The sequence below is a fragment of the Neolamprologus multifasciatus genome, chromosome 6 (genome assembly GCF_963576455.1).
Source record: "Neolamprologus multifasciatus chromosome 6, fNeoMul1.2, whole genome shotgun sequence".
Lineage (NCBI taxonomy): Eukaryota > Metazoa > Chordata > Actinopteri > Cichliformes > Cichlidae > Neolamprologus > Neolamprologus multifasciatus.
In genome coordinates, this window is record NC_140444.1 from 30,601,476 (window position 1) to 30,627,994 (window position 26,519).

Sequence of the window (26,519 nt, forward strand, 5' to 3'; positions counted from 1 at the left end):
ATCAAGAGATTGGTGTAGTGGAGCGAGGTTGTTTCTAGCTGCAGAAGACTAGAAATGCGAGTAGTGTTTACAGAACGGGCAGATATCTGGAAAAGGGCGAAAACACCAGCACACTCTAATGAAAAACACTTTAATAACTGTGTTATTACAGGATAAGAAGGTGGAGATGTTTTAGCAATAAGCTGTCATTAGGATATTTTAAGACAATCACAATATATAAAAGCCAGGTGAGAGTCCAATATGAAAACCAGAGCTCTAAGTACTTAATGAAAAGCATCTGTATCTTTGATTGGCAGTGGAAACTCGCCTAACCTTTATTATATTTATTGGCATTTGGCATCAACAAGACATTTTGCACAGAACTTGCTCTATATTTTCTCTTTTTGAGACTTGTTTGTAAACCCTAGAGATGCTAGTATGAGAAAATGTGAAATGATCAGACCAGCCTGTCTGGCACCAACAATCCTTGCATGTCAGAGTGCCTTAAATCACCTTTCTTGCTTGTTCTGATGCTTGGTTCACAGTGTCATGTGATTTAGATATTTCCATTAACGAGAGATTAAACAGCTATAACCAATACGTCGCAAGTAATGTAGGTAATGAGCAGCACTTCAGTTAAGTATGTGACCAGTGCTATAATTTTATTTGTTCAGGTGGTTTTGTAATTACTGGTGTACGCTGTGCTTTCACTTCCTAGATGGTTGTAAAGGTGCTGAAAGTCGGACTAGGACTGCTCTGTTTTTGTTTGTTTTTTTAAAGACTCACAGTTTAAGTCTATAAATTAGTTATGATGTTCTGCCGTCATCTGTTGATACACTTGAGATAGGTACAGTCATACAGAGAACTGGGGTTACAACAGAAAGTGCAGAAATAATAACAAAACTTCCTCTTTTCCTTCAGCCAAAGTACCAAACCTTCAACATTGTTGCCTGTAAGTGTGGACCTCCGATCAGCCTACAGATATTATGTATAGATAAATATGTTTGAGTGCACTGTGCAGGTGTGTGTGAATTCCTTGAGTTCTCCATAGCCTACAATACAGGACTGAAATGGGACACTCAGAACATGTTAAAATGGATAATCTTCACTTTAAGCAGAGCCACTGTCTAATGCTGGCTCATGACTAAAGCTCTCAATTGCACAACTGATTTTTCTCCCATATTACAGTTTAGAAAAGTTATGATGCATATACAGAGTACTCTATAAGCTAATGCATGATAGACCATAATGGCATTAAAAGCAACAAGCAAAAAATACAAAACAGTAACTGCACAATAAGTACAAACTGGATATAAAGCAAACGTTTGGAAGCATCCACTAAATGTTTAAACCTTAAGACTGATAAAAAAACAAAAACCAGTGCATGGTGTGTTCAGGTCATACTGATTGACATAGAATCAGTATGTACTAACATAGAAGAGCCACCTCCACAGGACAAGACTCAGCAGTCCATCTGCATCTAAAGGTCAATGGTCACTCTTTTGAGGATGCCAATGTTCACATTTTGGACAGAGAGGACAGATGGTTTGAAAGAGGAGTGAAAGAAGCCATTTACGTCCACTGTGAGCGACCATCTTTGAGGCGGTGGTTTACAACACTGTCTGCCATCTATAATCCAGTTTTGAGTTCCCTTCCCAGAAGCCTTAACGCCCACTCACACCCTGGGCCCACACCCATTTTCACAGCCAAGGTGTGAAAATGTGTGTGGGTCACAATCAGCCAGGGTTTCGGGTGAGCTCATTGTGAAGTACCTCAGGAAATCACATGATAAGGTGGTATCATGTGATTTCCTGAGGTACTTCACAATGAGCTCACCCGAAACCCTGGCTGATTGTGACCCACACACATTTTCACACCTTGGCTGATTAGGTAGAGGATCATTAGGGGGTCCATTGTCCCTCTCATGGGGACACTCCCACAGGGGTTAAATCTGGGACTCTCCAACATTTGACCCTAGACCTGAAGAAGCTTCTCGGATCAGAGGTGAAACGTCTTCAAGCAACTTAAAGAAGTTCAGACGCTTTTCTTTCCAAGCTCCTTAGTCATACTGATTGATTGATATATATTTTAATTATTATGAGGTTATTACTACTTAGTAAAGTCTTACTACTACTTTAAAGTCAGTATATAAAAAGATTGCAGTATGTATAACGGTGACAATGCTACACTTTTGTTTTCACAATTTTCCAACATTGATAACTTGATGGCTGTAAAACAGGAAAGGAAAAAAAACCAGCGGATGTGTGCTGTGAAAACAGGCTACACTGCCAACATTGTTCTCTTACAATAGAAAACCAAAATGAGGAACTCGAGTACATTCCCCTCTCCGAACGCCTTCGGACTAAATGTTTGATCATCTTCTCGACAACATTTAATTTCTAAAAATCTAGCCAGGAATAATGTTTTCCTATTTTATTTTTCTGGTCGCCTCCTCAGTTACTTTTCTGTGCACCCACCAAGTGTCCAGTCAAGGTAAGTGAAAGGTTTTCCAAGAGGCTGTGTTCACGATGTGCATGGTACAACTAATTTACAGCTCACGTTTAGTCCTGCTGCTGCTGAATGTCTTAGAAACTTAGAGCCATCATTACAGGTGGAAGCATACTGTAATACCCCATTAATTTAATGGTTCTCACTTTTTATTTTAGAAGTTGTAAAGTGATAGATTAATTACTCTAACTGTGGCTCTTAGATTAGTGCTTGTAATGTGATCATTGAATCTTAAATCAATCAGTCAATCTTAAAATTTTTAACAACTCAAGTGAAAAACAACACACATATATAACAAGACCATCGTGTACAGTTGTGTGGTGATGGATTATTATTTATGGATATTTTGTATTTAAAGAATATAAAACTTTGTGGGATCTAGTCCAAATGTGACAGACATCCATAAAAAACAAATGTTCATTTTATTTGTGGATTTGTTTAAACTTTTACTGCCAAATCTCAGTATCCAAATACTGTGAGAATTATCTAGAAGGAAATGTAAACTATATAACCATAAGATTTAGTATCAAGTGTTGTTGTAACTACTGTTTTATTGATTTTCTCAAACATGTACTGTGTTTCTTACAGGTTCTAGCTGCACAGAAAAACCTGCGTTCACTCCATCTGCATTGGTAGTGAAGAATGGCGACCCAGCCAATGTTACATGTGTTGTATGTCAGAAGGACTGCAGTGGAGATGCTTCAGGTTTAGAGCACGCTGTGGGAAAAATTACAAAAAATGGAACCACGATGTTCTGGACAGTTGACAGACTGACTGAATGGGACATATCTCTACAGTGCTATTATACCAATAATGCTGGTGATCAGTGTACTAGCACTCTGAATCCAACTCTTTATGGTAAGTATGTTTACTTTATAACATCAGACTGAATTTTGCATCATTTTGCATCAGAATTTGATCTCTTTGTGTAAATACACGGTTAGATGGATTCATACTCTCAGCAGTTACTGACTGACATCTACCTGTGTTACTCGTTCTTTCCCTGTCTTCTCAGAGCCTCCAGAAAGTGTCTCCATCAGCTTTGTAAACCACACTGAGATGATGTTTGAGAATCAGCAGTACACCCTGCAGTGTAGCGTACAGAACGTAGCTCCTGTTCAAAGCCTCACTGTGACCTTCTACAGAGGAAACACAGCACTGGGTCACCGACAGTCCAGGAGTGAACATAAGAAACCAGTGAGTGAGACCTTCACTCTGAACATCACCCCCAGTAGAGAAGATGATGGAGCCCAGTACTGGTGTGAAGCCAAGCTGGAGCTGGGACCAGCTGGACCACAGAGCCCTCCAGTGGTGACATCAGAAAAACTCAATGCTACAGTCTGTAAGTCACTGTGGGAAAATTAAAAGAATCAAACCTCAGTTTTATATTCACACCAAACCGACACAGATTCTTAACACAAGTTTTTTCTTTGTTTGGTATCTCTTCCATATTTGTGCATAATCTTAAACCTTTTGCTGGGAGCAGGTTAGCTTATCTTAGAATACAGACAGAAAATATTAACAGACAGACCAAAACACGTGATTTATACATCAGGTGTTTATTTGCTCAAATTACCTGTTTGTCTTTTCCTAGATTTTACTACCACAACCAGAAAGCCAGAACCTACAACCACCAAATCAACTACAAGCTCAGCCACAACGACAACAGCGACCACGACAGCAGTAATTGCACAAGCAATCACTACACCACAGAGCAGCTCCAACAGAATATTAACTCACAGCTTCATGTGTTTAATGCTTCTGCTCTCTGCTCTCATCTGATTTCATATCAAAAGATTGGATGAGCCTATTATAACAATGAATGTAATTAGATCATAGCAAATACTTCATTCATGTTCTGTATAGCTTCTTAGCTTTAAAGGCAGTGAGTGAGCAGTATTTAAATGAGTTGTTTTCTATATATGCACACACATAACGAACTAAGGCGAGTAGTTAGAGTTGCTTTCTTTTATTTGGACCATTAGAGTCGTTTACAGCTGTGCTAGAAACACCAACAAACTGATGTTTCTCAGCTTGTAGTGTCGCTCTGGGATGTCGTCCTCATTTTAATTCATTAGAAATTAAACACCTTCATTTTCCTATAAATAAGAACAAAATGTATATAAATGCACATTATACATTTTGTTTTGCGTTAATGCTTTATTCACTGACAGCCACTATAACAGATCTTCCTGTATAGTGGTCTTAGACACCAGTCTTAGCTTCCTTCTATATAATGAAACATATGATCTGAAAATGGCTTTAATCGCAGAATTCTGTTTTATGTGTGTATATTGATTTTTCTATGTATGTACACCAAATATGAACCAAAATAAAGTTGTTGATTTTTTTTTAATGTAAACAACTTCTTCCTCTTGGTCACAACATTTAATGTGTACATGAGAAGTTTCTGTCTTTCTGTTCATTTAGCCTGTTTGAAAAGACAAGTGGCACAAGCTGATTAAACCATTTTTAGACGAAAGAGAGGAAGCTGGAGAACCGCAATAAACCCAAAGGAGAAAGAGAAACCATGACTTGGTATTATTAGGATAAAGATACACATTTGTGCATAATATTTGAAGTTGAATATATATGAATTATGAAGAGTTATGACGTATGAAAAATCAAAAGACTTTGAAATATATATGTACAAAATACTGCTGTTTCAACTACACCTGATTACAGAAATTTAAGATGTGAGTGAAGTTGGAGCCCCAACCTTCTTCAAATCCAACGAAAGTGGTATCAAACATTTGTGCTGCAAAATTTTTAGTTTGTGCCGCTATCATTTTAAAGATATTAGTAAGAATTTCTAGAGGTCATCAGAGGTCAACCAGTCCCCACATTAAGGAAATCAAACAAAATTGCTGTCAATCAACTGTGCTACGTTTGTGCTACTAAAATTGTTGTTTGTGCTGCTTCTGTTTTAAAGATATTAATGAAAATGTAAAGGTCAAAAGGTTAACCAGCCCCCCCGCATTACCCAAATCAAACAAAAGTGGTGTCAAACTTTTGTGCTATGTTTGTGCTGCAAAAATTTTCATTTGTGCTGCTATTATTTTAGAGATATTAATAAAATAATGCATGCTCAATCATCTAGGTTTACCTTTTGTAAATCCCAAATTGATTCTTGATTCTGTTCATCTGGATGTTGTGTTTTCAGTGGGAGAGTGTTTTGTCATCCAAGTGACTTTTTCAGTCTCAGCTGACTGCAGGTTTCCCCAATCTTAGTACATGTACAGTCAGTGAAGAGAGATGTTATATCTCCCTTCACTTGCATTCCAGTCACTGAAGGTAGTTTGCAAGAGATTAGAGGATGACCCCACATTCAGCAACAGAACCACCCTCAGCAGTGATCAGTTGTGTTTGCTTTTGGAACTGTGTGTTAATTCTACCTTTTTCTGTCATGGTCTGGGTGAGTCTGAGTAACTTTCCACAGCATCGGCTCTCCTCCTCTGGGTGGAGCCCTCCTTTGCCTTGAGAATCTAAGTTAGTAATTCTTGTAAATAAAAGTTTTGTTTTTGCAAATCACTTCAAGCCTCTGGTCTCTTGGTTCTGCGCTTGAGTCCATTCCACTCCATGGGCCTCTGAGCCATGACAGTTTCACATCCAAGGGTCAGTATTATTGTGGGTCAGTACTACAGGCAGAAACATGGGTGTGCCATGGGTTCCCCAGTTTCACCCTCCGCGGCCAACGTGTACATGGAAGAAGTGGAAAAGAAGGATTTGCTATCCTACCTTGGAACACCACCAAGACATTGGTTCAGATATGTGGATGACACCTGCGTGAAAATCTAATCTCAGGAGGTACCACAATTCATGGATCACATTAACTCGGTGGACTAACACTACAAATTCACCAGGGAGGATATGAAAGGTGGCAGGTTAACCTTCTTAGACTGTGAGATTTCCATCAGTAATGGGGGACATCTAAAAGCTGATGTGTACCGTAAACCTACGCGCACAGATCAGTGTTCAAGGTTTGACTCTCATCATCCATTGGAGCATAAACTGGATGTCATCAGGACACTACAACACAGAGCGAACACCATCCCCACAGACACAGCAGCCAGGGAAGCAGAAGAACAGCACATCAAGAAGGCCCTGAGTAAATGTGGTTATCCCAGCTGGACACTGGACATTTGTCAAAGCTGGGAAGGCGGCTAAAGCTCCAGCCGATCCAGGAGAGAAGGACAACCGCTACCTAAGCAAAAACTCGTAGTGATCCCGTTGTCACGGTACTGGGTCTATGGCCCAGTGTTTTGTGTGTTTTAGTTTTATTCTTTGATTATTGTTATTTCCTCAGTGTTTCCTGGTTTATTTTGAAAGAGTATTGTGTGTTTGTCATTGTGTTTAGTTTCTCTTTCCCTGTGGCGTCATTGTGTTCATTTGTGTCATTGTTTTTTTGGACAATGTTTTCACCACCCAGAGAGGCGATTACAAAGCCATGCCCCTCCCTTACATTGGTGCTACATTGGTGCCTCTGATCACATCACTGTTATGCTAATGCCAGCATACAGGCCCCTGGTCAAAGTCACAAAACCAGTTTGTAAGCAGGTACGTGTGTGGCCAGAAGGGTCCTCAGAGGCACTACAAGACTGCTTTTCCACCACATACTGGGAGATCTTTAAAAAGACTGCACTGATTGATGATGTCACAGAGACCAGGACCATCACTGTTTGGGCCAATCAGAAACCATGGCTCAGAGGTGAGGTCTACAGGCTCCTGAGGTTGAGAAATGCAGCCTTCAGAGCTGGGGATGAGGTGAGCCTAAGAACAGCAAGGGCAAACCTTAAACGTGGCATCAGAGGCGAAAATGCAGTACTCCAGGAGGATTTCACAAAGCTTCAGCGACAGCAAAGATAATCAGAGGCTGTGGCAAGGAATAGAAACCAACACAGATTACAAGCCCACTCCGCAGACCGCTGTCGGTTCCACCTCTTTACCGGATGAGCTTAACGAATTCTATGCTTGAAGACTCCACCTCTCCAACAACCGGGTGGTGACACTATCCCCAGACAGTGTGTGGAGATCCCTTGCCAGGATCATTACATGCAAAGCCCCAGGTCCTGATAGCATCCCTGGGTGAGCACTGAGGGACTGTGCTGTGGAACTCACAGATGTCTTCACAGACATCTGTAATACATCACTGAGCCAGGCTGTCGTTCCCACATGCCTCAAAGCCTCCACCATCATTCCTGTACCGAAGTCACCTACCTCCTGCTTTAACGACTACTGTCCAGTCACTCTCACCTCCATCATTATGAAGTGCTTTGAATGGTTAGCCATGCATCAAATCAAAACATCTCCTCCCCCCAACCTGGATACATTTCAGTTTGCATACCGGTGTTCTGGGAATCCATCCTACCTCAAAAAACATCCTACCCAATATTTCTGTGCAGACGCATGCGAACAACACCAAACCCAAATGAACTTATTTTTCTCTCATCCAAGGTTATGGTTCTTACGGTTATGGTTATGGTTATGGTTATGGTTAGGGGTAGCGTTAGGTTTACTCACAAGTCACTGGCAAATCACAATACGGGTAGGACGATTTCTCAGGGTAGGATGGTTTCTCAGAACACCGGCCAAACCGCTCGACCAATGATGCAATTTCAACTGCCCTTCACTCAGCCCTCACACATCTGGACACTAGAGACTCATACGTTAGAATGCTGTTCATAGACTTCAGTTCAGCATTCAACACCATCATTCCAGAGCAGCTCATTCACAGACTGCATCTGCTGGGGATCAGCACCTCGCTGTGTAACTGGCTGCTGGATTTCCCGACAGGAAGACAGCAGACAGTACGGGTCGGCAGCAACACCTCCAGCACAAGAACACTGAATACCTGGGCTCCCCAAGGATGCGTGTTGAGCCCCCTTGTCTTCACTTTGCTGACCTATGACTGCACGCCATCACACAGCTCAAGTTTGCAGACGACACAAGTGGTAGGTCTTTATATTGTTTTAGTGGACTTTGAGGGCCATGGGAGCATTGCAATTTCAAATTCCTGTGTATGATTGTATATATGGTCTTTGACATTAAAGCTGACTTTGACTGTTTCCTCATGTGTTTCTCCTTCCTCTGATCACCTCCTATGTGTCTTCCATTGTTCAGCGTCAGGTTGTCTGTTTTCCTACCCTCCATGTCACTTCAGGTTTCCAAGGTTTTCATCATTTTGTTCAGGGCATGTTCATGTATCTAGTTCATGTTTGTATTTCATCGTTTCTTTCATGCCTGTGCAAAATCATGTTCATAGTCGTCATAGTCTTTTCTAGTGTTGCCGGTTTGGGTCTTAGTTTAGCCCCTGCCACTGTGCGAGTTGTTTTGTTTCACACTCTTGTCATCAGCCCTAATAAGGGCTCGATTTTTGTTTAAGCTTCAGTTCCTCTCACTAGTGTTTGCCTCTGGGTCCTCTTCACAAACACACCGGCGTACCCCGCCATGACGCCCCTACGTGTCAGGAGTATCGGAGCCGTTGAGACACATTTTTTCTGAACACCGGGTCTCTGTGACTTTTAAACCCCAAAACACGCTGCACCACAAATTGGTCCACCCCAAGGATCAGATCCCCCGACACAAACAGAGTAACATAGTGTACGCCGTTAAGTGCCAGGAGGATTGCAAGGATTTATACATCGGGGAAACCAAACAACCTCTGGCGAAGCAGATGGCACAACACAGAAGAGCTACCTCATCAAGCCAGGACTCTGCAGTCTATTTACACCTTCAGGCCAGTGGACACTGTTTAAAATGATGAGGATGTACACATCCTGGACAGGGAGGTTTGAGCGCAAAGTCAAGGAAGCCATTTACGTGAAAAGGGAAAGACCATCTCTGAATTGAGGAGGGGGCCTAAGGCTACATCTTTCACCATCTTACAGTGCTGTGATTGCAGCCATTCCCCAACTCTCTGTGGATGTTACTCATGGCCATTGATCAGTGGTATCTGATCAGTATGCTTCGATTAGTAGTCGTTGAACAATGGTCATGAGAATTTGCATATTAATGATCTAGGAACTTACCTCACAGCCCATTGTTCATGTAGTGGGCTGGTTCAGTCATTGTGCAAATGTACTCTTTATAAGATTGGGGAAACCTGCAGTCAGCTGAGACTGAAGAAGTTACTTGGATGATGAAACGTTTCTCCCACTGAAAACACTACGTCCAGATGAACAGAATCAACCTTTTGGGTATTACATACCTGGATGATTGAGCACACATGAAGACATTATTTTATTAATGTCTTCGTGCTTCATGTTTAAGTTTTCAATAAATTGCATGCTCACTCCTTGTCTCACTCCAATTTCTTCTTGTTGCAAGCTCTACTTGGACCCTTGTTAAGATCTAACAATGCTAAATATGATTATTTTTTTTTGTCATTTTGCAAGTGTTCTTAAACTTTTGATCTGGACTGTAAAACCTCCTCAGGAGACAGACTTGACTTGAATCCCTGACTTCAGAAAAACAGAGTTTCACTTTCACAGCTGACTATCTTTGAAGATAAAAAACAAAACAAAAACAAAAGCAAAAAACAGAAGAGCGGATGTATTTTAAACAGGCTACTCTGCCAACATTGTTCTCCTACAGAAGAAAAGCAAAACGGGGAACTCGGAGGGCAGATTCCCTCTCTGTACACCTTTGGGTTTCATGTTTGATCATTTTATTTCTAAAACTCTAGCTGGGAATAATGTTTTTCCATTTTATTCTTCTGGTTGCCTCCTCAGTCACTTTTCTGTGCACCCACCATGTGTCCAGCTGTGGTAAGTAAAAAGTTTCCCAGCTATAAGACGCTTTGTCTGTGTTCGGGATGTTCTTGTTTAGTCCTGATTCTGCTGAATGTTAGCCTTACTGTCAGCATGCTGGGTCTTTTGACACAGTGTCTTGTGGTTATTGTGTTTTTGTGACTGTTTCTATTTTAAAGATGGATTCAATTCCAGTTTTAGAGTCAGCCCCAAGTTTAGTTACATGTTTCTAACTTTCTGCCTAGTTTAAGTTTCTTGTGTTAGGTTCCTCTTGAGTCTCTGTCATCCCCGTGTCTCCTGTCGGAGTCTGGCTTGTGTGTCTGTGTGTTTCCAAGGTATTCCCAGTGTTCCAGGTTTTCTCTGTTATTTTGGTTTGACAGTTTTTGGTCATGTCTTTCTACCATCCTTAATAAACGGTTTGCTTTTTATTAAAAATCTAGTTTTGCCTTCCTTTGTCCATGTTTAGGTCCTCACAAAAGAAACTCACGATCTGCAGCCGCAGATCTTGATTGACACTTACAAACTTCAAGTAATTACTATGGCTGTTAGTTGAATGTCTGAATAATACATAAGGTTATCGTTGAATCTTATAATGATAATATTCTAATACGTTAGAAATTGGTTACTATTTTGAAACAAGCGAGTAAAAAACATGCATCAGAACTACATCATGTAAGGTAAGAGAAGGTTATCATATCAGGATACTTTGTGTTATAATGGCATAAAACAAATCTTTTTCAAATCTAGTCCAAATGTGACATACATTCATTCAAGATAAATGTTTATTTTCTTTGTAGATTTTTTCTGACTTTACTGCTAAATCACCAAACATCCAGATATTTTGAGATTGAACAATAAAATATATTATTATTGTAAAATATAAAGTCATAAGATGGATTATAAAGCACTGGTGTCATTATAGTTTTCTTGATTATCTCAGACATATATACTTTGTTTCTTACAGGTTCTAGCTGCACAGAGTATCCTGTGTTCACTCCATCTGCACTGGTAGTGAAGTACGGTGACCCAGCCAATGTTACATGTGTTGTATGTCAGAAGGACTGCAGTGGAGATGTCTTTGGTTTGGAGCATGCTGTGGGAAAAGTTACAAAAAATGGAACCACGATGTTCTGGACCATTGACAGACTGACTGAATGGGGCATATCTGTCATGTGCTATTATAACAAGGATGCTGGTGATCAGTGCTGCAGCGCTCTGGATCTATCTATCGTAAGTACTTACTTTATAACATCAGACTTTTTAGTGAATTTTGAGTCATTTATAATCTGAATTCAATTTCTTTGTGTAAATATGTAAATATGTACTCTAGATCATGACACTTGCCAATAAATTTTTCATAATTCATAATCCCAAATCAACCTCTTTCTCTGCGTAAATATAAAGTTACATGGATTCAACCCCTTAGTTGTTGTTAACAAGTCTTTAGCTTGCATTCTGTGTTGTTCTTTACATTTTTTGTTTCTTTCCCTTTCTTTCCAGTTAGATGGATTCATGCTCTCAGCAGTTACTGACTGACATCTACCTGTGTTACTCGTTCTTTCCCTGTCTTCTCAGAGCCTCCAGAAAGTGTCTCCATCAGCTTTGTAAACCACACTGAGATGATGTTTGAGACTCAGCAGTACACCCTGCAGTGTAGCGTACAGAACGTAGCTCCTGTTCAAAGCCTCACTGTGACCTTCTACAGAGGAAACACAGCACTGGGTCACCTACAGTCCAGGAGTGAACATAAGAAACCAGTGAATGAGACCTTCACTCTGAACATCACCCCCAGTAGAGAAGATGATGGATCCCAGTACTGGTGCGAAACCAAGCTGGAGCTGGGACCAGCTGGACCACAGAGCCCTCCAGTGGTGACATCAGAAAGTGTCAATGTTACAGTCTATTGTGAGCATAAAAGAATGAACAGTTTGTTTAGATTATATTTGTGTCATTTTTGTTTTTTGCTTTTATTAAAAAAAATTTTCATTATACATTGATTCAGATATTGTACAGAGTTCAGCAGAAATCAAATAAATGATGTCATGATGTTTAAAAAAGAACAAATATGTGCATAAATTAGTAATCAATGTCAATTTTGCTAATATATTTCTTCAATAATCTCACAGATGGGCCTGAGCTAAAGAAGCCACCAAATCCAGATGTGATCACAATCACAGAAAAAGACACTCTACACCTGAACTGCTCCTCTGTGGGAAACCCCAGCCCCTCATACACCTGGACACGCCCAACAAGTAGTCCTTCCTACAGTGGCAGCGTTCTCACTATTAAATCTGTCGGCTTTGAGCATGAAGGACAGTATATCTGCACTGTGAGCAGCACAGTAGGGACTGTCACCAAGCAGTTTAACATTGATGTACAAGGTGAGTGTTGTCAGATACTTCCTGGAAAATGAGTCACTGAAGATCAATCACAATATTATTTCAGAAATTAAGTTCATTGTGAGTGTTTTGGTGTTTTTAATTTGCCTGGTATAAAAGATTCTCCTTTCCTTTCTTTACCCAACCCCCGACCCCACCTCAACACAATTCTACAGTCAACTCCACCCCATATATAATATCTGGGACAATACTGGGAGCTCTGGTCCTTGGTCTGTCACTGGGATGCTACTGCAAACACAACTGAATGGGAAACTACAAACTCAGTAAAATTATCATTAGTGACAGCTGAATAAATGACTGAATGGTTAATATGTGTGTTTGATACTGATTCTGATGAGCAGCTTGTACCTGTCTAGCTTCTAAGTGAAGTTGTTGTTTGGAAAAAGCACATTTCCAAGGTAAGGTCTCCCCATTTTTCTATCTCTTTGTTTAAATGTGATGCTGAAACTGGGCCCACGGGGTCTTCGAGGGTCTCTGCTAGATAAATGTCCCCTCTGTTCTACATCTGTTGTCTGATTCTCTCCTTAACCATTTTCTGTTTGATAATGCAGGCTATTTTCACTCAAACTTAAAGTCGTTAATACATCTCACATCCAGTGTGTTCATAGTTGATTATAGTTTTTCACAGTCTGTCTTAGTTGTACCTAGTTTTTCACAGTTTCATGTTAAACGCTGTGACACATCAACATGTGGCCATGCAATAAAGACCTTCCTTACCCATATCAGCAAAGGGGCTCTGTAGCTTCATGATTAGTTTGCGTTTTTTCTTCCTTCACTTTGATCTGTGTTTGTGGAAATATAATGTGTGTAGCAGGACCTGGTTTGTGGCACGCTTGCGGGGGAGGCTGACACAGCAGAGCTCCATCAGTTCATCACCCCTCCCCTGCATAAGACGTGCTGGGACCTGAGATTGTGTTGTTGCTGTGTGTGTGTAGCTGGCAGCTGGGGCTGAGGGTTGGAAGAGACAAAAACTGAGTAAAAAGTGTAGTAAAATGCGATCTGTGTGGTCGGGTCCGTCATTCATTGTTACTATGTGCAATGTACACTTTCCATTAATCTCACAGTGGAAAATTCCTGGAAATCAAAGTCAAATGTTTATCAGTTGAAGAATCAGACTCCTTGTAAACATTATATTTGTACTAAATGTGTATGTAAATATGGTGTCTGTATATTTATGGCCTATATTTGTGACTGTGTTTCTGTTGTAGTTTATTCCTGTATGAATATTAAAAACGTGACTGAAAGTATTAAAAATGTATTTGCATTGCTTTACAGAAAAAGGGAAAAATTGTAGGACTGTGGGGGAAAGAATGATTACCTCAGTTAAACAACTCGTGTAATTATATTAGGTTCATCTTTAAGGAACTCTGCATGTCTCCAAATAGCTTTGAATGTCTTTGAAATGAGAATAATACAAATAGAACAAGAAAAAAAGTGGACACATGCAGACAAAGTAAAGAGATGAATATTCAGTAAGCTATAAAGATTCAAAGGTCTCTCAGTTTTTCTCAAATGTGTGTGAGGACTGCTTGTTTGTATTCTTGGATGCACTTAGTAAATCCAACAGCTCAGCTATTTGTTGTTTGTTGTTTTTAAAAGTTGCAGGAAGAACAAACTTCTTAAACAGTAAATGAAACAAAGCACAAATTCAATTTTTTTTTTCATTTTTATTTTTTTTTTTATTTTTGTTTTTTTGTTTTTTAAATCAAAATATCCTGTTGTAACTGGACTTTTTGAGTTAAGAAACAGCACCAAATCCCAACAACACTTCCCTCATGGTGTTTTATAATGTAAAGTCAAGACCCTACAATAATGCACAAAGACTTCAATCCCCTAGAGCAGGCACTTTGGCGACAGTGGGAAGGAAAAACTCACTTTTTAAAAGAGAGAAACCTCCAGCAGACCCAGGCTCTGGGATGGGGTGGCCATCTGCCTCGGCCAGTTGGTGATGAGGGAAGGAAGTTGGGAGAAGAAGAGTAGTTATTTTTAACCACTCTAGTTTCAAAATTAAATTTAGAAAGCCCGATTGAAATGAATATTTGAAGCCAATTTAAGAGTTTTCTCACATAATCACATGCACGTGTCGGTTAGATTTTAGCGTGCACATGAGAAAGCCCTGAAGATGATGTTTTGGCTCCTCAATTTTGCATGTTTTTTGAAGCTGCTGACGATTGCTTCATCCATCACTGGGTTTCTTGACCACATTAAGAGTATTGGAGAATCCCACCTGTCATGGAGTTCATTGTATATTGTCAGGGCGAGTTCTCCAATGTTCTCCAAGGACATTTTGTACTTTTTTGACAAAATTTTGTTCCAGATCTTCTGGAAAAGCCTCTCTACAATAAACTCAGATGCTACTGGATTCATTGTCATCGTCTCATTTCCTTCGTTGATGGCGTGCATTACCAGATCTTTGGTCACATTTCTTACAACTTCCTTGTACTCTTGCCTGTCTTGAGAGACACTGAGTACTCTTGCTGGTAATGCCAACAGGTGTTTAGTGAAGATTGAGACGGTAATATTGTCAAGCTGTTCCCTCAGATTAAAAATCAAAAGGTTTTCTTTGCAGTTGTATGTTATGCAAAGATCCTTGAGAATAGCCTTGCCCACATTAAAAATGCTGTCGTGGGATAAATTCAAGTGTTTCTCCTCAACTTCAGGCCAGATTTTCTCAACCAGACGATGGCTGATGCAGTCGGGAGTGAGGCGCTCTGTGAAGATCTTGTATTTGGAGGAGACTTTTTCTTTGGCCAGTAAAACCACCAACTGAATAACCCAGTTGACGCGCACCTTTTTCTGCAGCTTCAGTGTCTTTTCCAAAGCTGATATTTCAGCCTGGTTGGTCTCATCTTTGAATTCAGACTGCACTTCTTCTAACACTTGTTTTTCCTGTTCAGTTTGTCTCTTTGCGTCCTCTACCATTGTCTTCTCCTCTGACAGTGCCGTCTGCGCTTCAATCACTGCTTTTTTGGCCTCTTCACACTCTTTTTTTGCCAGTTTGTTCATTTCTTCAAGTGCATTTTTCACTTGGTTCGGTTCAGCTTTTTCTGTGGCATTTGAAACCATCAACTGAACAACTTTGTTGACACACAACTTTGAGGAGGAATCTGGGGTTGCCGTGTCTTTTTTCTCTGTCTCAGCCTCGGCTAATGGTTCTGTCTGCTCGTCCACTTTGTTCTGCATTTCTTTTGTGTCCTTCACCACTTTCTGTTCCTCCAGGACTTTTAAATTTTCTTCCCCCTCGACCTCCAGGTCGCCCAGTGTGCTCTCTGGCAGAGTGCACACTAATTCTGGTTTTGCTTGTTGGTCACTCATTTTTGACATTTAAGCTACGATGTTACAATGAATCAGACATTCAAATATGACTGAGGGTAGCAGAACAAAATCTCATCCAGTGAATCGCTCGTGACTATAAGTAAGAAACGTGCTGGTCCAGTGTGGGTTTCACCTGCAATTTATGGACTTGAGTTGACTGTGACGTCACGGCCTGGTTCTCTTGCCTTTCATCTTTGAACCAGGCCCCGCCCACAACAACGTTCCATATTGGCTCATTGAAAATAGGTAACGCCCACAAAGAATGGGCTGTCAGAGTTTCTGACGTCATGACGTCATGACGTCTCTCTCCTTTAATGGTAAATGGCCTGCATTTGTATATATATGTGTATTACTCAGTCCCTAAGGACCCCAAAGCGCTTTACACTACATTCAGTCATTCACCCATTCACACACACATTCACACACTAGTGATGGCAAGCTACATTGTAGCCACAGCCACCCTGGGGCACACTGACAGAGGCGAGGCTGCCGGACACTGGCGCTACCGGGCCCTCTGACCACCACCAGTAGGCAACATGGGGTTAGTATCTTGCCCAAGGATACTAACCCCATAATGCTTGAAACAGACCCGAAAACCATTTTCACCACTTACGCAAAAGCTCTTATCTGTGGTAGAAAACCTTTATTTTCCACGCTCTCTTCACTTCCACGCTCTCTTCACTTCCATCCGCCTCTATCACGTCTTTTTGCCCAATCCCAGATTATTGCCTGTGGTCCTGTGGCTTACTCATAATATTTCAAACAAGCGGGCGAACTGATCTATTAATGTTTCCGACAAACAGTTTACTTGAAACTGTGCTGATTTTCAACAATCAAAAAATGACGTCTTTGTTTTCTGTGTTTTCATTATATATATATATAATGAAAAAAGCTGAACTCTCCTCTGTTTAGAAAAGAACGCAATTTTTTAAATCAACCTTAAAACCAACCACACCGATAAAAGCTATTTGCTGTTTTAATAACGTTTAATTGCCACTGTATGAGCTCATCTTGTGTTACATTCTTAAGAGAGAGACCTGCGGCTGCCTCCTTGCTTTGGCTCCTTGGGTGTCTTTATCTGAGCATCACTTTTGCCTCCACTATGACGACCCTGGTAGCAACATTTAACTTTAAAGGCTGTTTACAATCAGAAAAAGTCTCAGTTTTGAGCGTAATCAGCTCTTAGTTATTCTGACCTCACCACAGCGCCATCGACACGACGTCTGTGTGCAGACTCACGACCGTCATGTCACACGTAGTAGAACACATGAGAGAGATGATGGTTCATCACAGCCATAAATATGTTAAAAATGAAGATATTTCACTGTATTCATATACCGGATTTATATACACATTCACACTGATGGAAGGTCTGTGTGTCGTTATAGCCATTAGTTTCAGCTGTGTCCACCCCTGCGTGTCTTTTCCTGATTACCTGGTGTGTATTTCTACTGTGTGTTTGCTTCTGCTCGTCGTCGCTCCGTCTGTGTTATTTGGTAATCTCGTCTCTCTCTCCAGTCTCCGCTCTCATCCCCATATCAACTCCATATGTTTCCCCCTGTGTGTTATTCCGTGAGTTATGGTTTCGGGTTTGGTTTGTTATTAGTTTCCTCAGTTTAGGTTTATGTTTAGTTCTGTCCTCGCTTTTGTTATTTTCCCCGTCCACAATAAAGCTCCCGTGCATCACAGCAAGTGCCTGCATTTTGGGTCCTTCTTTGCAACACCACACGACTGCTGCCCCAGCCGTGACAGTAATTAATTTTACTTTTGGAAAAGGTTTGTAAACGTGATTAGTTTGTTTACTTCTGGACCCTCTCATTAATTAAGGGATTAAGAGCACCCTGGAGGGTGTGGTGGAAAAGTTTTATTTACCAAATATCAGCTGGGACGACGGGAGGGTTTAAAATGATTTTTTTTTTTTTGCCACTTTTTGAACTTCTTAAATCAGATTAAGTTAACTTTCGTTTATGTTTGAAATTATTGGGTTAATTTTTGTTTATATTTTTCAATGAAATAAACGCCAGAACTAGAAAGGCCGTGACACTGGTAGCCTACTCATTTCTTGTCGTCTCACTGCCCTCGTTCTTTTCGCCTCCGTGCTGCCCTGGTTCATCTTCGCTCACTTCATCTGCACTTGGCTAGTTTTATTCTTCTTCGCTTGCACAGCCAAGACGAACTTCATGGAAAGTCCTTGTGGAGAATGGCTTCATCGAGCCACTGTTGGCCTCATTTGGTATTTCGACTGGTTTAATTTTGCCGAGGTGAAGATACAGTACAAGACTGCGCCGTTTCACCGGTTTATACTGAGTGATATTTGCATCCTCTGTGGTGCTGGAAGATGAGCACACATCTTCCTGATTTTGTGATAGAGCCCATGTACACTTTAATCACAGCTGCCTGTGTTGTTGCAGTTTATGTCCTATGTCTAATGCTTAAAGTTATTTATTATAAAGTCTTTCATCCAAATATGAGCTGAAAGGGGCCAACAGAGAGCAGCAACCTGAAGATGAGGTGGGATTTCGGCTATTTCACTGGATCATCTTTTCAAAAGAAAAATAGAAAAAATAGAAGAAAATAAATATGCAATCCTTCTGCATTAGATTACTTGTAAAAATGCCTCTGAGTTCATCAGGCTAACATTTAGCAGCTGTATGATATGAAATAACGAAAGAAGCAATAAATTGTTTATGCCATAAACAGTCTGTATCTTTTTATAGCTGGAAAACATTTCACTTACCAAAGCTGGGCACTTGGTGGGTGCACAGAAAAGTGAGTAGGAAAACCAGAAGAATAAAAGGGAAAAACATTGTCCCAGATAGATTTTTCGAAATCAAATGTGTGAAAATGATCAAACATGAAGTCTAAACGTGGATGGAAAGGGAATGAGCTCTGAGTTCCCAGTTTTGCTTTTCTGTTGCAGAGAGCAATGGTGACAGTGGAGGCTGTGTTTTGTTTGTTTTCTTTCTCCCTCAGCACTGCATCCACTCGTTTTGTTATAACAGCCATGCCTTCAGTGAAAGTGGGTGTTGTAAAATCACCAAACAGGAGGCATGACAGAAGCAGGTCAGGTCTGCTTCCTGGGGAGGTTCTCGTGTATCCCTCTGCAGAATATTCTTTCAACTGACCTTACATAATGTGAGTAAGTATGGAGCGTTGCACTTTTTTAACAGGGCATTAAAGGAAAAGTACGGACAAGAGTTTTGTAAGTCAGCCCTTGACTGGTTATAGTCTGTTCAGATGCTGACACTAGTAGAATAGAAAAACCCTCACATAATAATAATAATAATAATAATAATAACAATAAATGTTATTCATAAAGCGCCTTTTAAGACACCCAAGGACACTTTACAATAGGATAAAACACATAATGGAAAAATGACAAAATGAAGAACAATAAAACAAAAACACAAGATAAAATTAACAAACAGTGGGTTCACAGTAAATATGCAGATTTGCAGACGTATCACTTATATCTCATCTTTTAAGCTTCATTAAAATCCATTTTTCCCTCTGACATACAAAGCATTTATGAAAGTTATCTGACTGTTAAAAAAGTAAATCTTAAAATTAGACATACACAGCATGCGCTCAGCTGGATGTGTAGAGACAGAGCCGTATGTTCTGGAAACTCTGACTTGAGAGTCAGTTTGGGAGATGAATACCGAACCACTTTGACTCAGGTCTGCTGACACCAAAGATCAGAATAATGAAGATTTCTGGTCATTTCCAGGGTTCACCTGAGGTGAATTGCTCAGACTGAGCACCCTTCACTGGCACGAGAAGCTATAGCTCCTGTTATCTTGGACACCATAAACACCACCTCTCCCTCTGTCCAGTATTCACATTTAAAACTATCAGAGCTTTTCACAAAGCTGAAGCAAATGTTTCTAGACCAGGAAAGCTTTCACTTGGGTGGTCTCAGAATTTCACTTTAGCTTCTCACAGATGATGTTGTTCTATTGCCTTCATCAGGTGACGGCCTCCAGCTCACACTGGAGTGGTTTGCAGCCGAGTGCGAAGCGGCGGGAATGAGAACCTCCAATGCAACTGGAAAAAGGTGGAATGCCACTCCAGGTCAGGGACGAGTTCCTGCCCCAAGTGGAGAAGGTTTTTTTGTATATCATAGATGTGTTCACGAGTGATGGGGGAAGGGAGCGGGAGATGGACAAATGGATTGGTGCAGTGATGCGGACTCTGCACCAGATCGTATCAATATACCGGTCGAGCTACATTCCTACCCTCACCTATGGTCACGGGCTGTAGGTAATGACCAAAAGAATGAGATCATCAATACAAGTGGTGGAAATGAGCTTCCTCCGAAGGGCGACTGGCCTCTTCCTAGAGATGGGGTGAGGAATTCAGCCATCTGAGAGGGGCTTGGAGTAGAGCCACTGCTCCTTCACATCGAAAGGAGCCAGCTGAGGTAATTCAGGCATCTGACAAGATGCCTCCTGGGAGAGGAGTTCTGGGCATGTCCCCCCAGGAGGAGGCCCTTAGGTGCAGACCAGGACACACTGGAGAGATTATATCTCTCGGCTGGCCTGGGAAAGCCTTGGTTTTCCTTTGGACAAGCTGGAGGAGGGGGCTGGGGAGAGCGAGGTCTGGGGTTCTCTGCTTAGGCTGCTGTCCCCGAGATCCGGCCCTGGAGAAGCGGAAGGAACTTCATACAAAATCTGAGAACAAATAAAAAATGATATAACTAAGCATGGTCCGCTGTCCTTCCACTTACTGCATGATTTTTCTCCCAGCAGTATTAGTGGTGTGCTACTTGAGAACAAATTCAAAGATAGTTTATATCACACATGACGATCTTTAGAATACAATAGAATAGCCCATTATTGTTATTGTACATGTACCATGACTGGGATTTAGACACCAACTGCACAGGAATAAAATATAAATAGTAAGACAGCAGGAATAAATAACAAACGGGAGGAATACATAAAAATTAGGCATACTATAGAGACGCGCAGTTTGATGATTAAATGCCAATGACCCATCAAATCACAACAGGATCCCAGCAGTGATAGGAGTTAGGATGGGACTCCCCCAGAGATGAAGATGGAGGCTTGGATGGAGCTCTGAGGGAAAGCGGTGAGACAAAGGTTACACAAACGAGAGTCTGACAGGCAGGATGACAGAAGAGCAATGAGATTTAAAGTATATGGAACGGGAGCTGACAGGGGCAAGGAAAAACCTTTTAACAGGAAGAAATCTCCAGCAGAACCAGGCTCAGGAGCCAGTAGGGTTTGGGGAGAGGGAGACAAGACAAATAACATGCTGTGGAAGAGACTCAGAGATTAACAATAACTCGTAATTAAATGCAGAGAGGTGTAGAAACACCGAGTGAGAGTAAAATGGATGAGAGAAGGAAAATCATTCAATGCATCATGGGAATCCCCCATCAGCCTAGACCTCATGCAGCATAACTAAGGGAGGCTTCAGGGTCACCTGATCTAGTCCTAACTATATGAAACTTTTAAGCCTAATCTTAAAAAGCAGAGATGGTGTCTCTCTCCCAAATCTGGTTCCACAGAAGAGGGGTGTGAAAGCTGAATGCTCTGCCTCCCATTTTACTTATAAATATTCGAGGAACCAGAAGTAAGTCTGAGAGCAAGTGCTGTAATGGGGTGATACATTTCTATAAGGTTTATAAGAAAAGATGGGGCCTGATTATTTGATGAGAAGGACTCTTACTGCGAATTTTGGATCAACTGAAGACTTTTCAGCTGTTTTTAGGACAACCTGATAATAATGAAACTAGTTTTTCAGCCTCACTCTGATACAGGATGTTTCTAATTTTAGAGATATTGCCCAAATGTAAGACAGCAGTCCTATAATTTGCATACATAAGACCTTTGAAGAAGGGTGTGGATGTGAATGTATTTTCCACTGAATATGTGTTTGAATAAGTGTAGATTTCAATTCAATTTTATTTATACAGCGCCAAATCACAACAAAAGTCGCCTCAAGGCACTTTCCATGTACATTGTTGTTGCTACTTAGATAAGATTAAGACAACTCATTAAACTTATTATGTTGAGTGTATTTAGTTACCTTAGGTTAAACCAACATTATTATTCTATTTTGAAAATAATATATGTCTGATAAACCGCAATTTAACCTGTTTGCAATATATGTATTTTTCTTGTTCATTTTATGTTATATTTAAAAATATTTGTACAGCCTGTCTGCAACAAAGTTACCCAGGCTTAAAGCTGATGTTACCCTAATCTCCAAATCCTGATTCATGGTACAGGCCTCTGCTCTGAGCTCTAGCACGTTTTGGTTGGTTTTGTTTGCTTAGCTGTTTTGGTGTTGGCCCTCCCTAAAATATTTTTGAACTTTGTGAGCTGTCTCTAAAAAGAAATTCAAATGCTGACAAACTGGTACATGAACACAAACACCCTTCCTGTGGTTTGGCCTTATCAGCTTCAGTCATGTGTGACGCACGTGTGAAAAGTGCTTGACAGCTCACAGAAAGCACTTTTTAGAATGTGAAAATGTTTGAACTTAGATAACTTTTTTATTTTTATTTTTTACATAAAACATATTCATATATTACCTTAGTTTTTGTTCTGTGTGATTTTTAATTTAATAAAATGTTACTTTCTCTCATCTGACAGCACTCATCATGGGCATTAATGCCATTGTATTTTGGGGCTTTTAACGATTTCTTTGAACTGCTCTTTTTCCCTGCATCAAAATGACGACCTTTCCAGAGACATTAATAAAATACCAGATAAATAATAAAACTAAATTTAAAAGTCAAGTATAAAAGTTAAAAATTAAAATTAAAAAGGTGTGCAAATCAGCAGTGTGCAGACTGACAGTGAACAGTTATGAGTTATGAGGTATATTACTGAAGTACATTATTGTTGTTGTTGTTGTTGTTACTGAGTGCATGTGCAATGATGTGTAGAGATATGTAGATATGCATACTTCTGTTTGTATGTAAACTCTGGCCCGCTGCGCACTGAATAAAGTCTAAAATAAATTGAAACTTGTGACCCAATTCTTGTTTGTGTGTTTTTTAACAGCGTGTGCTGTACAGTCATTGCACCCTGGAAAAAGAACAGTTCAAAGAAACTACTAAAAACCCACAAATTACCAAAAGTTTCACACCCATGACGAGTGTGTGTAAACTTATCATGTAAATTATTTTGATGAAGAAGTTTAGTTTGCATTTTGTATCTGGCATTTGTAAAACCACCACAATATCGCTTCACTTGTTTATGATATTCCCACCCAGTCTCACATCACACCTACACACACACACACACACACACACACACACACACACACACACACACACACACACACACACACACACAGAGCAGCAGTTCCTTTAAATTTCAGATCTGAGCTGATCAGCTTCACTTTTAGACGACACCAGCTGAACATCATGTTTTGCTGTTGCATATTTTTGGCTGTTTCTTTGTTGCCTTCTCTGTGTCACTTCCATGTGTCAGGCTACGGTAAGTTCTCACACATGTGGAGTTTGGTTACTGTGTTTATAAATGGCAGTTCTATTTTTTGCAATGGTCTTATTTACTGTACATTATATTAAACAATTAAATTATGTGATTTTCACATGTATTGTTTCACAATATATATATATTTCTCGTAATTTTCTTAATTTACTTTTCTCAGTATTGTGCCTTCCTTATTTTCTGTGTAATAGTTATCATCTATATCCTTTTAAGTGCCAGACAGTGCATAACATATGAAGTGATATACTGTAACTATATGTGTAGCACAGTATTAACCACTTTCTTAGCTAATGGAGCAAAGCCTGAGAACTACTTCAGGCAGGCTCTGCATCATGTATCAATTTGCTGGTTTATTTAACGTTCACATGTCATGGTTTGAGTGTTTTGAGCGTTTTGAGTTTTCCTTTTGATTTATGAAGCTTTGCTTTATCAGGATGTTTAGGTCTGAGTTTTGCTCCTCTAATGTTTTGTGTTATTTTGTGTTCATGTTTCCTTCCGTTACATCGTGAAGATGTTTTAAGTTCAATTTCATTCAGTTTAGTCTTGAGTTCAGTTTTTTTATGCTGTTGAGTTAATTTGTATCTGTTTTTTGGGCTCTGTCTCTTTCCTGTGTCTCTTGTGAGAGTCTGCCATGTCCTCTGTCTTTCCCCAGTCGTGTCTGTGTTTGGTCTCGCTCCCTCCGTGTCTCGTCTCCTGTAACTGTTTCCATGTTTCCCTCTTTGTGTGTCCTTCCTTTGTCTCCGCAGTTGTCTTGTGTCCATTTGCGTTCCTTCCTCCAGCTCCCGCCTTCTCGCTCCATGTTCCCACATCCAGGTCTCGTGTTCTGTGTTTAGCTTTAGTTCATGCAGTTTAGTTTGTTAGTTAAGTCTCTGTTCTCATTTGCCTCTTATTTATATTTTCATTCAACCCAAATAAATGGCTCGCCTTTTGTTTAAACTCACTCCCTTTTTCAAGTGTCTGCATTTGGGTCCTCATAATCTCTCCACACTGTCCGACATCAGAATTTCTCATCTCTCTCTGTATCTGTCGCTTACTGTGTAGGACAGGGTGACTTTATGACACACAAAGCTGGAAGATTCAAGTCAAATCTAAAAGTTACTTTAAGACAATCAATGATTAATTATCATTATTAACTGCTCAAGCAAAGTCAGTTATCATTTAAATGCTTAGCAGGGCCTCAATTTGCTCTAAAACAACCTCAGTTCTTCTTGCTCTTGAGTCCAAAAGATATTGACAGATTCATTCAGTCAGTCTGTTTTTGGTTTGGAGACACCTGTGAGAAAAGATGTTGGAAAACTTCAACTGTCCAGATTTGGTGGAGCTTGTCTCTCTGCAGCCTCTGATTTCTGTTTTTGGCTTGTTGAAACCCAACATGCATTTGTGCTGCTGTAGCCTCGAGGACAGATGCTTTTCTGTCCAGCACAGTTGCAGGTGAAATCTAAATGATCATAGTCTGCCCTTTCTCCTCTGGCCTCAACAAGCCGCTGTCTCTGCAGAAGTGCTGCTCACTGGATGTTTTTGGTTTATCAAATCTTTCAGAGTTACTGAAATGTGAATCCCAGGAGACTGACAGTTTCAAATATAGTCAAACGTTATCACAGTTGAAGAGATCGCATATTTTCTACATCCTTATATTTGTCACAGACAGCTGATCAATAATCTTAATCATATTCTTAACTTTTCACTTTCATGGGAATTTCTCCCACCTGCTTCATGGACACCTTAATGATCTCCTGTACATGAAAAAGCTCATCCTCAGACAGGGTGCAGGCTCCAGTCATTTGTGACAGGCTCAGATTTGATCTGCTACACTTATACATTGAAAGCAACTGAGGTGAGCAGGATGGATGGTAAATATTTTTCTTGCAAATAATTGCATGTAATGTTTTTTTCTTACAGATTCTAGCTGCACAGAGTATCCTGTGTTCACTCCATCTGCACTGGTAGTGAAGTACGGTGACCCAGCCAATGTTACATGTGATGTATGTCAGAAGAACTGCAGTGGAGATGCTTCAGGTTTAGAGCACGCTGTGGGAAAAGTTACAAAAAATGGAACCACGATGTTCTGGACGGTTGACAGACTAACTGACTGGGACCCATTTTTCATATGCTATCATACCAATGATGCTGGTGATCAGTGTACTAGCATTCTGAATCCAACTCTTTATCGTAAGTATGCTTACTTTAGAAAATGAGACTTTTTAGTGGATTTTACATCATCTGTGATCTAAATTTAATCTCTTTGTGTAAATACACAGTTAGATGGATTCATACTCTCAGCAGTTACTGACTGACATCTACCTGTGTTACTCTTTCTTTCCTTGTCTTCTCAGAGCCTCCAGAAAGTGTCTCCATCAGCTTTGTAAACCACACTGAGATGATGTTTGAGAATCAGCAGTACACCCTGCAGTGTAGCGTACAGAACGTAGCTCCTGTTCAAAGCCTCGCTGTGACCTTCTACAGAGGAAACACAGCACTGGGTCACCTACAGTCCAGGAGTGAACATAAGAAACCAGTGAATGAGACCTTCACTCTGAACATCACCCCCAGTAGAGAAGATGATGGATCCCAGTACTGGTGCGAAACCAAGCTGGAGCTGGGACCAGCTGGACCACAGCGCCCTCCAGTGGTGATATCAGAAAAGCTCCCTGCTATAGTTCACTGTGAGTCTGAGGGGGGGCAGATTTGCATTTACATGTATAATTTTCATGGCTCTTTATGTAATGTAAGAGGTTTCCGTGCCTCAAATCATTTTCCCCATTTGTTAAATTTTTCATTGGACGAGAATACAATTTTTATCCTAAGTCTCAGACTGAAGACACATCTCTGACCAGTGAGACTCTGATCTTTTAATATCAATATATATCTAATATACAGTGGGTACGGAAAGGCCCTCTTAAATTTTTCACTCATTGTTATATTGCAGCCATTTGTTAAAAGTTCATTTTTTCCTCATTAATGTACACACAGCACCCCATGCTGACAAAAAAACACAGAATTGTTGACATTTTTGCAGATTTATTAAAAAAAGAAAAACTGAAATATCACATGGTCCTAAGTATTCAGACCTTTTACTC

At 40.4% G+C, this 26,519-nt stretch overlaps 2 protein-coding genes across 3 annotated transcripts in view; both read left to right on the top strand.

The window, feature by feature from the left end:
- The first annotated feature begins 2,281 nt into the window (after nt 1-2,281).
- The window catches only part of LOC146517307 (intercellular adhesion molecule 2-like), a 29,216-nt gene continuing 4,978 nt past the window's right edge, over nt 2,282-26,519 (top strand). The window contains exons 1-4 of one of the 2 annotated variants that reach the window (XM_085162289.1): nt 2,282-2,472; nt 3,076-3,286; nt 25,562-25,611; nt 25,776-26,105. In XM_085162289.1, coding sequence (XP_085018415.1) covers nt 2,400-2,472; nt 3,076-3,286; nt 25,562-25,611; nt 25,776-26,105 — 664 coding nt within the window. In that variant the 5' untranslated portion in view covers nt 2,282-2,399. Of the gene's footprint in view, nt 2,473-3,075; nt 3,346-3,502; nt 3,830-4,081; nt 5,996-25,561; nt 25,612-25,775; nt 26,106-26,519 lie in introns of those variants that run through there. The other variant, XM_085162290.1, reaches the window with a different exon arrangement.
- LOC146517308 (cell adhesion molecule 4-like) lies at nt 10,134-13,586 on the top strand. The gene is made up of 5 exons (XM_085163051.1): nt 10,134-10,253; nt 11,200-11,469; nt 11,811-12,161; nt 12,362-12,616; nt 13,570-13,586. Exons 1-5 carry the CDS (start codon nt 10,181-10,183, stop codon nt 13,584-13,586), a joined length of 966 nt encoding a protein of 321 aa, XP_085019177.1. The 5' UTR covers nt 10,134-10,180.